This window comes from Balaenoptera physalus (genome assembly GCF_965194825.1).
Source record: "Balaenoptera physalus genome assembly, chromosome: 3".
In the NCBI taxonomy this organism is placed as follows: Eukaryota; Metazoa; Chordata; class Mammalia; order Artiodactyla; family Balaenopteridae; genus Balaenoptera; species Balaenoptera physalus.
The window spans coordinates 30,684,143-30,698,959 of NC_138890.1; the positions used below are offsets into that span (position 1 = coordinate 30,684,143).

General features: G+C 40.6%; 1 protein-coding gene and 1 long non-coding RNA gene across 2 annotated transcripts in view; one reads left to right on the plus strand and one right to left on the minus strand.

Annotated features, from left to right (window-relative positions):
* The window catches only part of TENM2 (teneurin transmembrane protein 2), a 591,699-nt gene extending 580,799 nt beyond the window's left edge, over positions 1–10,900 (minus strand). The window contains exon 1 of the mRNA XM_082456392.1: positions 10,770–10,900. Coding sequence (XP_082312518.1) covers positions 10,770–10,875 — 106 coding nt within the window. The 5' untranslated portion in view covers positions 10,876–10,900. The remainder of the gene's footprint in view (positions 1–10,769) is intronic.
* Positions 1–14,817, plus strand: part of LOC309658278 — a 953,833-nt gene that overhangs the window by 61,245 nt on the left and 877,771 nt on the right. The gene's annotated exons all lie outside the window — the stretch shown is intronic.

The following is a 14,817-nucleotide window of genomic DNA, read 5'->3' on the forward strand; positions in this document are numbered from 1 at the left end:
CTACTAATCAGAGCTACTTAAAGACCTTTATCAAAGCTTGGAGGCTTCTCAAGAGAAACCGTTTTCTGATGCTCACACACACCTTCAGTCTGGTTTGGACTCCACCCCAAAGCCTAACGGAATACAGAGTTCGACTGCCCAGGACTCTACTTGGGGTGCAGGCACTGGGTTCCAGGATTTCTAGAAGTTTATCATGTACAATTCATGCTGTCAGTTTTGATGTATTTTTAATAACACCTCTATGCATTATGAGTCTAAGTCATTGCTAAGTGTTAGAGCAGAGGATACACTTGGTGAACTACCCTGAACAGGATGAATTAATTCTAATGGAGTCTTAGGAAAATCCACACTTCCCCTCCTTACCACAGCCAGTAAACACTAAGCCTTGCCATTCATCGTCTTTTAGTCTTCAAATTCAGAAGCAAATTACTACAGAGGTAGATAAATTGTAGGGAGGATGCCAAAGAGAGCCAAAGGCAGTCATAAATATTCTAAAATTCCATCCAGAACAACTAATGGGGGGAGGAATGAAAAAAAACAGGAACACCCAGATATCCACCAATTATTCTACAATTTTGAGAATAGTAAATCAAGATCTTATTAATTATTCTGCTTCATTGAAAGATTTGTTTGCCCATTAGCTGGTTTTGTATTGGCATTAAATGATCACCTAGTATGAACTTGGCAGAGTTCCACTTATATGTAACAGGAACGTGATAACCATACTTGCTAGAAGTGTTAGGACAAAGTTTTCCCTTTAAATATTTACTATTAAGAAAATGGATAAAGAAGATGTGGTATATTTATACAATGGAATATTACTCAACCATAAAAAAGAATGAAATAATGCCATTTGCAGCAAAATGGATGGACCTAGAGATTAACATGCTGAGTGAAGTAAGCCAGACAGAAAGACAAATATGATATCGCTTATATGTAGAATATAAAAAAAATTATACAAATGGACTTATATACAAAACAGAAATAGACCCACAGACATAGGAAAAAAAAAAACTTACGGTTACCAAAGGGGAAAGGTTGGGGAGGGATAAATTGGGGGTTTGGGATTAGCAGATACAAACTACTATATATAAAATAGATAAACAACAAGGTCCTCCTGTATAGCACAGGGAACTATATTTGATATTTTTTAATAAACTTTAAGGGCAAATAATATGAAAAATATATATATGTATGTACATATATATGTATGTACAACTGAATCACTTTGCTGTACACCCGAAACTAACAGAACATTGTAATCAACTATACTTCAAGTAAAAAAAAAAAAAAAAAAAAAAAGCAAGAAAGTAAGTTCAAGTCCTCAATTTTCACCTTCTGATGCACAAAAAGCACAAGACCATCAGGACAGCAAGGGGTCATCTTCCTCACGTGTTTCTGCAAACTCAAAGCAACACATGGTTTCTCAACAGGAACATTTACCAATTTCAAACTATTCAAACCCCACTGTCAATAATGCATACTACAGAACTTCCCTAGTGGTGCAGTGGTTAAGAATCTGCCTGCCAATGCAGGGGACACAGCTTCGAGCCCTGGCCCAGGAAGCTCCCCCATGCTGCGGAGCAAATAAGCCTGTGTGCCACAACTACTGAGCCTACGCTCTAGAGCCCACGAGCCACAATTACTGAGCCTGCGTGCCACAACTACTGAAGCCCACGTGCCTGGAGCCCGTGCTCCGCAACAAGAGAAGCCACCACAATGAGAAGCCCACGCACCACAACGAGGAGTAGCCCCCGCTCACAGCAACTAGAGAAAGCCCGTGTGCAGCAACAAAGACCCAACGCAGCCGAAAATCAATAAATAAAATAAATAAATTTATTTAAAGAAAGCAGCAGGACTTCCCTGGTGGCGCAGTGGTTAAGAATCCGCCTGCCAATGCAGGGGACACGGGTTCGAGCCCTGGTCTGGGAAGATCCCACATGCCGCGGAGCAACTGGGCCCGTGCGCCACAACTACTGAGCCTGTGCTCTAGAGCTCGCGAGCCACAACTACTGAGCCCACGTGCCACAACTACTGAAGCCCGCACACCTGGAGCCCAGCGTTCCACAACAAGAGAAGCCACTGCAATGAGAAGCCCGCATACTGCAACGAAGAGTAGCGCCACAACTAGAGTTAGCCCATGCACAGCAACAAAGACCCAATGCAGCCAAAAATAAATAAATTTATTAAAAAAATAAAAAATAAAAAAAAAATAAAGAAAGAAGCAAAACCAGTTAACTCACACAAAGTTCTATAATTTTGTTTCAAAGCCTTCTTTTTCCTTGAGCTTTCTGGTCTTCCCTGCCTCTCCCTTCCTGTTATTGTTGTTTCTGGGCTCAATCGTGCAGCCCATAATATTGGCATTTAACTCTTCCATCTGAATATAGTTCATATTCCTAACTGTAGTGAGGGATGAGGGTGGAACATTTTTTTTTTTTTAATCAGAGGCATTTACTTTTCCACACAAAGAATGACTCCACCTACAGTACTAGTTTTTGCATTATGGGCTTTGTATTAAACAAATGATTTAGTAAGGATGGCTCCTATTGGATGAGGTGTGCTTAGGTTCTAGCTCTCAGAAAAAGAAAATTGTGAAAACTACAATAAAAGCTGGGGCTAAGACTGTACCCAGAGAAATGATCGGTAGTGACAAATAAATATCATTTGTCAAGACAGGAGCCCAGAGTGCAGAGGAGGCTGAGACGATGACCCCATGAAGGTAAGTGGGGAAGACATACCCTCCTTCCAGCTGGTTCCCAAAATCCCACACCATGGCCATACTCAATTGAGGGAATAAAAGCCTCAATCGTAGTAACCCCAGGTAGGTGAGCTCCACAGCCAATTTCCATCACAAAGTTCTCAGATGGGATCAACTTCAGAACTGCCTGAAAATCATTTTTTTTTTTACTTCAAGGAATTCCTTCTCTTACTCTGCCAAACAGTTCATTCCTTCTTTTCCCCCTCCATTCCTTTCATCTGCTCTTTTGTCAAAGAGAAGGGGCTGAAGAGAGGGAATGTACAACAGCAACAGCAAAACACAGACTTTTGATGGAGAGGAACAAATCCTCACCTCCTATTACTCTCCCCTATTAGCCTAGGAGAAATCTATTTGCTACATCACACCCAAAGACCTAAGTTGTTGATACAACTTTCCTAAAATGAATACATCAATGATACTATAAAACTGGAGGATTAGGGCTACTTCAGTGTACTCACTGGTTTCTACTATACTTTTCTGGAAAAAAAAAAAAAAAAACCCTGTTTTTTCCTAAATGATATAAAGTAATCCTATGTTGACTCCTCTTCGTTGAACAAATAAGAATCACACCCAATTCACTTGTTGCTTAAGTCAAGATTTAGTGTGTCCTTTTTAATGCTGTATACCACTCACTGCAGGGGTCCCCTAGCATATATTATACATGGCTTTGGATTTGAAGTCTCTGGACTCACTGTAGCCAAGGCAACTGCAGGGCATGGGATGACGCTATGAGAAGGAATGCGAAGAGGTATGTGAATGTTGGTGTGTCTGCCTGTCCTTGTGCGTGTGTGCGAGAGAGAAAGCAAGAACAAGACAGACAGCGAAGGAGAGAGGGAGAGAGGGGGCACAAATAAAGAATTCTGAAGAAAATAAAAACAGCAGTTCTCGGAAAAACATTTACCACTGAAAGGTTTCACACTGTGGCAAAACCAGCCCTTTCTTCATTAAAGCGAAGTGAAATTCAATGAGGGACATGGCACCGTGGAGGGAAGCAAAACCCAAGCCAGAACATCAGTGTATAAACAAGTGTGATGGTGTGAAGGACTTGGGAGACAGAACTTTCTCAAAGAAAGACATGATACTGAAACCCAAGTGCTTCTATCCTTTCTTACGTTGTTTATGAGATTTGGTCATCCAGACGTGGAAGTTCAGATGTCATTTATTTCACTGTGTAGCCGAATGAATTGGGTGGGCAGAGTTCACAGGGTTTGCTCATTAAATAGTTAAATCAGCATGTCATTTCAGTTATTACAGGTATATTAAACCTTTCTTTGGTATTTCAGGATGATTCTTCTTCTGCATAAAAGATGTCAATAATCCTCCCCCAGATCTCTTCAACGGCAGAGAACCTACTTTATAGTTTTCTGTAACTGCCGTAATGTTCAAAATGTTGTGAAAATGTCTTTAAATTGAATAAGCCTGGTGGTTTGATTAGAGCAGGAAATACCTCTACTTGCCACAGCAAATATTCTCTAAAAGGAACTGGTAGATAATAACATTGAAAGAAACCTATTTACTTTGAGTGTAGTTCAAGTTTATTACAACATACATATAATAGTAAGGAAAGGTCAAATGAAAAGTTAGCAACTATCATTAAAATAAGAAAATATTTATACAGCAATACAGGCAGATCCTTTCTCAGTGCAGAGCAGAGAATACCACAATACAGTAATTATAAAAGCTATAAAAAATGAGTCCCACTAACTAGGAATCAGGCACATTGTTGAACACCTTATACATGTATTGATTCAGTGAACCCATATAACAGTCAGTAATGTGGGCTGGAAGCTTTCCTATTTCTGAAGGAGGACACAAGACCAGAGCTTAAGTGACTTGCCCAAGATCTCACATGCAGTTAGTGAGGAGCAAAGCCAAGCAAGCCTGATTCTAAAGCCAGTGGTCTCAGACATTATATTTCAGGAGTCCATGTTATTCTTCCTTCTTATTGAAAGTTCAGAAGCTACACAGAGTGAGAATGAGTAGTTGCTACCTTATGCTAATTTCCGGCAGAGTCATTTGAAAACAGTATTTAAAAAAATACCATCATCATGATAACACTGGTGTTTAAGGTTCCACCTTTCAAACCAGTTCAGAGTATTCATAACTTCATGTTTACACAGCTTCTGCCAAGTCAAAAAAGTGCCTCATTTAACCATGAATTTGCAACTTATGCAAAAACTCCACATCCTGCGGGAGTGATTGGGAAAAAAAACGTAATGATTGGGGAAAAAAAATCTAATAGCTAGTATACAAAAATTCCATTTTCCACAGAACTGCCACACTTATTGTGTACATTTCTCTAGCAGCTGTTGTTTAGAAAGTGCTACTGGTCATGCTGATTAAATGTGGCAATTCCATCATAGCGACATAAATATTTTTACCTGAATAATCCCTGCTGTTCTTTTGAACCGAAATTAATTCATGTATTGTTTTCCCCAAAAACTTACTAGTTGTTTTTTTTTTTTCTTTAAGGTAGAGACCGTGGGTACTGATGCTGAACCAAGTATTATTTCTAAACAGCAATTTTATTTTCCCAGTGCATGCTATGCTAAAAAGCAGGATAATGGTACTGAATATAGAATCAATACATATTCAAATGGAATCTGTTTATTTTGCTTTGAAAACATGGGCTGAATCGTGATATCCACAATCTACTGCTAATAGTATCGAGTCATTAACAGCTGGCTTTGTGGTTCCTATGAAGACCGATTTCAAATAACCCAGGCAAGCTTGGCCATGCTGATTTAATCAGCCTGCTTCTGTGCCTTCTGAGACGATGCTTATAGGCATACTAGTGTACCAAGAGCAGTGAGGAACAAGGGCTCTGAAGGACGCTCCTGGTTACAATCTCAGCTCAGCTTAGGGAAGTTCCACAAAGCCCGAACCAACCACTGAAACTCTGCCTTCTCAACAGCAAGTGGGATAATATTACCCACCTCAGAGGCAGAGCCATTGTACTGCCCTACACGCAGAGCCACTGTGTGTGTCATCGTTTGTATGAATGGTACCCTTTGGAGTCGCGCAGTACACAACCTGAACATGCCAGCCTGCTCAAGGTTTGCGGGGATTCAAGTCATTCTGTTTAGAAAACACTTAGCCCAGCACCTAGCATGTAGTAAGTCCCCAGGGAAGGCTCGCTCTTTTTATGACTTTTATCTTAACGCAGATCATCTATAGCTTCTAGTTTCACATTCCAATTCTTAGAAGACTTAAGAAAATACTGTAGTCCACATTTCATCTGATTTTCCTATCAAGGAGCAACAGGCTTTTGTAGATTTCCTAAGTACTCTTTGTATCGTTTCAGAGCAACTGTCTTTGCAAATTTCATTGTCTCTATACTATATCATGTCTGTGAAGAGGTCCGAAGAACTCAAGGTGTCCTCAAAGGACAAAGTGATTTTGGAGTCAGACTGAGTACAAAGTCCAGCTCTCTCCATTTTTAGCTGTGTGATTTTTCCCAAGTTAGTTAATCATTCAAGCCTCAGTTTTCTCATTTGCATATTGGGGAAGATGATAATTTCTATCACAGAGCATTGCTGGGGTGGATGAGGAAGATACTGCATAGCAAAGTGTTTAGCAAAAGCCTGGCTCAAGTTGATAGTAAACAAATCATTGCTGCATTATTACTAGCTGCTAGTCTGCATCTCTCAGCCACCAGCAGAGGAATATTAGATCCAGAAGCCTCTTCAACTGCAAGCCATGTCACGGGAATGTTGCCCCATGAACTCAGCATGGGTCAGAATTCTCAGACAGATAATCAGCGGGGCATTGTTCTAGTTCTATCTTTGCTATTGTGGGGCTTGCCCATCGTACTGACTCTGCAGACCTTAGCTGCTTCATCTATAAAAGAAGGTGATTAGATTCAGGGATGTCTAAGGAAGTCTCTTCAAGTGCTAGTCCTCTGATTTCAACACTAGGTAAAAGAGGCAGAATTTTTGTTAGGATTTTTCTTTTACTATTTAGTTACCTCTTTAGAGTTTGGATGTTACACATCCCTGCCTGATGTTCGTAACACTTTGCTGATGGATCCAATTATTCTTTTTATTAAGCTTGAATGAGGCCTCAGAATCCTGCTCAGCACAGTATTCCAGAGTGTTGACCCTCTCAAGCCTTCTAAGTTTTGACTGGAAGGACTTGACATATGTGCCATCTCTGTTTTGAAAGATCTTCGTAGGTACTTAGGACAGTCTTTGGTAATAGCCAGATATATTTCTTTTCACTATCCCTAACCAAACATGGACTTTTATAACTAGCTAACAAGAGAATTGATTTTCAGTTTCAGGGGGCTTCCATTTTGAAAGGTACTTCGTTAATTCCTATAGAAAATATTTATAGGAGCCTTTTCCTGTTCCTCTCACTAGGCATTTCCAAGCAATGTTAGGGGTGAGGCAGACGATGAACACGCAACTGCAGTGTAGTGTATTAAGCGCAATGGCACTGAGAAGATCGGGGGCCAGGTAAGTGGGTGGGAAAGATGTCAGATAAATCTTGGGAATTAAGGGATTGTTTCTCGGAGAAGGTACTGGGTGAGAATGTTCTAACACAAGGAACAGTGTGGCCAAAGCCCAATGGAGAGACAGATATGATGGTCCAGTTGGAAAATGTCAAGTCACTCAGGACAGTAAAGCACAGTGTTTGGTGAGCTGGGCTTCTGAGAGACACAAATATGAGGACGTGACCAGAAGCCATTATCTTATAGAAAGAAATGCAGTACTTTGAACTGACAGGTAACTCCAAAGGTAAAAACAAAACAAAACTGAAAACAACAATAACAAAACCCCACAAAATCTGGGAGGGTACTGGTAAAAGAAATATTACGGAGAAGAAGGGCTTTTAATGCAGCTCACGTTACTGCGTGGAGAGGCTGCCTATTCAGGTTAATCAGATCTGGACACAGATCAGCTCAATGAGAAAAAGGGAGGAGGAGAAATTTCCCTCCATGGCATTTGGAGTTAGGTGCATTTTCTTGTCAACAATAAAGGCACTCGTTTGTACCCTAAATATGAGAGTAATTTAATCATTTAGAGGGATAATTTGTTGGGTTATTATATCTAGAGCTCCTGAAAATTTATTTTTCTGTGTTAAGAAACCCGAATCATAGCAGCTGGGGATGGTGTTTATGTGAGCACAGTTTTAGGCGACTAGGGTTATGGAAGGAAACTTTGACTTTGTTCATTGGAAATTTGTTTCTTGATATACTGCAACGTGCCAGGCCCTGTGATAAGTGCTGGGAATAAGTCAGTGAACAAATTAGCATGCCTTCAGGAAGCTTATAGTCTAGGGAACAAACAGACATTAAACTAATAAACACATCACAGATCCATGATTATAACTGACAAGTACTCCTCAGGAAAAGTGAAGCATGGAATGAAAGGTTCAAATCAGAGGAACCATTTTTAAAAGTGGGGGTCAAGGAGGCTATAGAAGTAAACTGCAGGCTGAGCTCTAAAAGGTGAAGAGGAGAAATAAGGGACACTGTCCTGGTAGAGCAGTGCTTCTCAAGTGGCGGGACATTTGGCACCAGCCGGAGGCATTTTTGTTGGCTTTAATTGTGGGGAGGTGATACTGCTGGCATCGAAGTGGGAGAGCCCAGAATGCCGCTCAATATCCCGCAGTGCATAGGTCAGCCTCCCACTACCAACAACTGCCTGACCCAAATGTCAATCGTGCCAAGGATGAGCAACTCTGAGATGGAGGGAACAGCGTCTCTGCTTTAGACTCCAAGGCAGGACAGAACCGGGCAAGGGTGAGGCACTGAAGGAAGGTCAGGGGCTGGACTAAGGAAGGAGCACGCGCTGAGGCCCCAGAATGGCAGGGATGGAATGGCGCAGGGCCTGGTTGGCTGGCTGCCTTGGAGAGTTTGGATGGTGGGTGTCCCCAGGGCAGTGATGAGTCTCCTGGGGTTTTTAAGCGGAATGGCCCTGGGCTGATTTACTGAAGATCTTACTGGCTGCTGAGTGAGAAGGAAAGGCAAGGAGGTGGAACATGAGGGAAGAGCTCAGAGAGGTGGCAGGAGGAGAAGCTAGGAGAGAACTTAGCGCCTGTTGCAGCTGATGTACTGAGAGAACGTGGTACCAGGTATAAGCACGGCCTTCTTTGCATTAATGGAAACATTTGTAGTCGCAGTCATTGGTTATTTTTGCTTAGAAAATTTAGTCGGCTCTCTTTCAAAAGAATACCTCCCAATCCCTATTCTACAATCCCAATTGTACTTTCATACAAAGGAAAGGGAGAGTCACCATTTTGGATAAAGATGAATCAGTTGGCTCTTGATCACGCAAACGTGGTAAGTGTTAAGATAAAACGTGTGGTAAGAAACTACATGAGATTATGTCGGACTCTTCCATAGATGATTCCGGAGAGATAATTCCACTACTCTTGCTCTGTGTATTTCAAGAGTCATCTCAAGTTTTAACCTTATTTTACTTTGGTTTTCATCCCTCAGCTGGCTCTGATATGAATAGGTGGCTGGGGGATTTGTGTGTTTAATCGGGGGCTTTTTAAAAAATATCATGAGCTGTGGTGAAACATAGTAAGGTTTTTGTTTGTTCTTTTCAGAAACACAGGTATTCCTTTGAAGAAAATAGTGACAGATACTCAAACCTGGATAGCATTTTCCCAAATATTAACCCTTCCACACATGTCTCGTGATCATTGCCAATCATGTACCACCTGGACTCTTCTCTACTTAGTATGTTTCTGTAAGTCATTTTAAAAATCACTGTTCTAAATGGAAAAAACCCACTTAACTAGACATGAATATAAGGTAATTTTAAAAATCAAATTTAAGGGATTCAACACAGCGTGGTTCAGTTCTAGCTAAATAGTCTTGTCTGACAAAGAGATAAAACATTCAACTTCTAACTCTGTTAAACAGTGAAATTCAAAGGCTTTAGAGAAATGTTAAAGTCAATCATCAAACAGAGGCTTCCCTTATGGCAGGACTTGGCAAACTTGCCCGGTGATTATTTTTGTACAGACAGAAAGCTAAGAATGATTTTTACATTTTTAAATGGCAGAAGAAAACCAAAAGAGTACTATTTTATGGCATGGAAAAATTATATGAAACTGAAATCTCAGCATCCATAAAAAAAGGTTTATTTAGAGCCGCGCCTATCACTTATGAATTGTCTACAGCTGTTTTGCTAATAAAATGGCTGAGCTGAGCTGTAGCCACAGAAACCGTATGGCCTGCAAAGTCTAAGATGTTTACTATCTGGCTTTTTAAAGAAAAGCTCTGTCTCCTCTCCTATGTGATCCAAAGTTATTTAATGCCACATCCGGTACTGTACCTAAAATCATCTTGTTACCACCTGTGGTATATGTAGCTCCCACACTGGAAAATTCTGCTCTGTGAATGAGTGTAGTTTAAGACTGGGGTTTTGAGTCCCACAAAAAGTCATAAAGCTTGAGAAAAGTGTGTATCCCTTTGGGGAATGACAATATCAAAAGCAAGAGTAGATAAATATTGTACAGAAATATATATAGTAAAAAGTAATAGATCCAAATTTCTGGCTCTTAGATGTAGCCTGCCTAGGAAAATCTACAGAGTTAAGTTTGGTGGCTGTTTGCTCTTGTTCTGTGAAAAATGGGTTATTTATCTACATGTGATGATGTTTTTTTTCTCCATGTAAATATTAAAATCCATTCCGATGAACAATGTAATTACATAGTCCAGTTTCAGTGAGCTTCTATACTTAGTTTCACTTAACTCACTTACCACGGCTAATGACAGCTATTCACGTACACCCAGAGACTGAGAAGGGACCCAATACTCAAAAGCGTGGGGAAGGAAAAAATGATTAGCAAGCACCGTCGGCACCAACAAGTCTCCAACCACTAAGTTCATTTAAAGCACCACATACTAAGGAAGCAAAGCAAAGCAGTGAAACAGTGAATAGGTTCATCACAAAATCATCATCTCCCATGAAAACGAGACTGTGCCGTTACTAAAAGCAGTCAGGGGCATAATTTACCACAAATTTGTCAAAGTTAGTCATGAAAAACATACCTGAGTCACCTCTAGTCCTGGGGAAAGGGACGCTCCTCTCTCGGTGGTTCTGTTCCTGGCTGTGCTTGAGAATCACGTGGTGGGAGGGTTGGTTTAAAAGCTGCATTCCTAGGCCACACCCTCAACCAATTAACCAGCATCAGAGTTTCGTGGGGCTGCCCAGGTGATTCCAGTATTCTCAGCAGGCACAGCTGAGAACCATCACTCTCCAATTGTCTTACCATGTGCCCCGAGGCTCACAAGATTGTAAAATGGGCTCAACTGGGATGAGAAATTGAACTGGGCGAGCGCAAAGGAGGTAGGGTGAACAGGGGGAACTCGGGAGAGATGTCGATTTAGAAGGCTGATGATTTTTGCAGACCTCTGAGAATACTAAAATCTCAACTTGAGGTTTATGGCGCCTGTCTAAAAATCTTAAATAAATGGAATTGTAAAAAGTTCATTCAACAAATTAGTCTGTTCTGCCTCCATGATTTAAGTTACTTTTACAAGTGAAAAGGGATGATTGTTCTGGATTCCTTTAGTTTCAAACTTAAGCTAAATATTTGGGGAAACGGAACCCCCCAGTAAGGGATGTTCCCATACATAACTACACGGTGATGATGGCGCCACTGCAGCACTGTGGACGTGCTAGTCAGTATACTTTGAGATCAACGTATAAATCACTCTTAGCATTAAAGTCTATCTGTATATTGGTTTTGCTACAAATATCGAGCTATATCTCTTCCACCACCAACCCCAGGTCCCTTCACTCCAACTCATGCTTGTAACTCGCATTAACCAACTTTTTTTTTTTTTTGCCTAGAAATTTCTTAAAAGGTTGATGACAGTGAGGGAGAGTGGCATCAGGTGCTGCGCTGGCATATGACAGTTACCTGGTCTTCCAGTAACAACTGCTCAGTTTACCAATTGAGATTGTTCCTTAGGAAATTAATTTTTGAGTCATCTGAATCAAGCCCAACTTTTTTTCTGGGAACCCAATCCATCTTGTAGGAAAATTATGTAACTATTTTAAAATTTTTAATTAAAATCCTAACTTCATAGAGCAAGTGTCAAATGAAATTTGGAGGAGGAATTTTTTTTAACAAAGTTCCATTATTAGCACTTTTTCCACATGCAACTAAGCACTTTTTGGCTGGTCCCTCTCTTGATCACTGAGGACAAGATTTCTTAGACTTTGGAGCCTTGGTAGGGTGATTTCCGGCAATGGAATGTCTGAGTTAATCTCCCCAGAGGTTATGATATTTGCATTTATTAAGCACCATATATACAAAATGCCCAGTGCACTGTACTTATAGCTCATCACAGACCCATGAGTTGGACAATATTATCCCTAATTACAGACGAAAGATCCGAGGCTCACAAAGGCTATGAAAAATGCCCCATATCACAGTTTAATCAGTGGCCATTCTGTGATTCAGACCCAGAGCTGTCTCACTCTGAAGCTTGGGCTCTCAATTTCTACTCCATCCTGCCAACTGGATACATGCAAACCAACCAGACAGCCCTTGAGGGGACCAGTGGAAGAACTCGAAATGGCCTCATTCCCCAGCACATGTGAGTCTGCAACACTGTGGTCCATCTGCCACAATGCTACAGTGTATCGATGTCATTCTAGAAGAAAGCCCGAAGGCCATTTGGGCAACTTCTCAGCAGTTCACCATTTTATTTGTTAACCTAAACGATCTTTTTCTTGGGGAAGAGGCACCTGACTCAACAGCTGGTCTCCCTACCATAATGCAAACAGGGTATGAATAAATACAATTGGGTCTGCCAGACCACATACACAAACTGGATAAGCCTTTGAGGTATACATTTTAAAAATCATAAATGCATACTTAATTAATTGCTTTCAATACAGGAGACTGTGTCTTCATGTGCCGACAATGAAGTTCTTTCTTCAGTAATACTCCACAAGGGAGTCATTCCCACCTAGCTGTCCAGGCACTGGCTGTGTCTCATCACCTGTGATGCTAATAAAAATACAGATTCCTAAGCTTCACCCAAGACAAACTGAATCAGACTGTCCAGGAGTGATGATCTGGAAAGTGTGTTTCCAACAAAGCCCCGGGTGATGGCAGTGCACAGAAAGAATTAGGAGCTAATTCGGTAAGTTAGAGTGAATGGGGTCAATGCCTAGGGTCAGTTCATTCGACTTTTCAGTAAATACTCATTGACCTAATATTCTGTGCCGAGCACTGTGCTAGACTCTGAGAACAAGCTGTGAACAGGATAGACAAAGTCTGTCTTACACTCTAGTGAGGGGAGAACAGCAGTAAGCAAGTAGACGTTACGCATAAATGAGAGAATTTCAGGTAGCGGCATTAGAGGGTGGTAAAACAGGAAGGAAGATGGGGCTCCCAACAATGAATCAGGAAGGCAGACGGTTAGGTTGGAAGGCAGAGGGTGAAGAAAGAGGTATCCTCCTCTCCCAAATGGTGCCAGAAAAATAGCTGAGACATTAACCACACAGTTTCAGATTTCAGATCCACTGCGGTTCAGAAGTTAGGACAGATAGCTCATTGCACAGTGCATACCTGTGGAAAGGACAGTGATTCAGATTGGATACCAGGACTGGGATGCCCTCTGCCTGTCTTTCCTCTGCCTGTGAAGCTCCTCCTCTATCATCTCCTGAGAGATCCCCCGGAGAACGCCCCGTTCTCCCACCCACCAAGAGCCGCTGAATGCTTCTCCAATCTGATGTGGCAGAGAGTTGGGATTTGAACCCAGCTCTCTTTGATTGCAATGTCCAGGCTCCTTCCAAAATATCATAAGATAAAATGGAGTAAAGAATTAAGTTTTGGTGGAGGTGACTGGGAGTTGGGGCAGCACAATAGGATTGGAGATATTTGATAGAACAGAAAACCCTTGGTCAATGTACTCAGCTCCATCCTCATCACACACTATTGACTTTAACCTGACCTTCATTGGGGAAATACTGGCTGGTGGAAGACACACCGTGGCTTGCGTCAGGGCTTAACTACTTGCCTATCTCTCTCTGTCTACTTCCTTCTCTTGAACCTTCCCAGAAGAACAAGGAGGAATTGTTCTTATCTGTCCCAGGTCTTATTTTTTTTTTCCACTTGTGAGCCAAGATGCAGAGACAATATTTCTGCAGTCAGAGGATTAGTTCTTACAAATTTTGCAGTTGAAAAGATGAGGAGAAATGAGGCCAGAGGTAGGTGAAGGTGGAGAATGGAAATCACAGGTGCATGCGATTGCATGGCTATTACAAATCTTTTTTCCAGTGTATCCCAAGGTGTAGGACACTGGCCCTCCACAAAATGATATTAGGTGGGGCAAGTGTCAAATTACATTGGATCTCTAGAACATTCTCACTAGAAATACTCTGTTTTCAAATTTCCATCAAACTTTCTGATTACATCAATTAAGGAGGAAGTCTCAGTTGGTTGCTAGCATTTCTTTAACAGGTTGCATTCCTTACATATCCGTTACATTATATACGTAGAAATATATATGGCATGTACATGTATATGACAACATAGTTATATGTATATATGATATATATAAAATAAATATATTCAATTAAAAGTTATAAACATATAAAATTCTACTTGTTATCTATACTGGTGTTCCATTCTAAACAATGATGTAATGTGTTCACTTCAAATACATTTTCATTAAAAGGGGCAATTTGTTTTGATTTTAAATGAAGTATAGTTGATTTACAATATTGTGTTAGTTTCAGGTGTACAGCAAAGTGATTCAGTTTTATATATATATATATATATATATATATATATATATACTCTTTTCAGATTCTTTTCCATTATAGGTTATTACAAGATATTGAATATAGTTCCCTGTGTTATACAGTCAGTCCTTTTTGGTTACTTTATTTTATATATAGTAGTGTGTATCTGTTAATCCTAAACTCCTACTTTACCCCTCCCCCTCCTTTCCCCTTTGGTAACCTTTAGTTTGTTTTCTATGTCTGTGAGTCTGTTTCTGCTTTGTAAATAAGTTCATTTATATCAAGCAAATAAATTATAGGTGGTCTTACAGATGTTACACAAATCATGGTGAT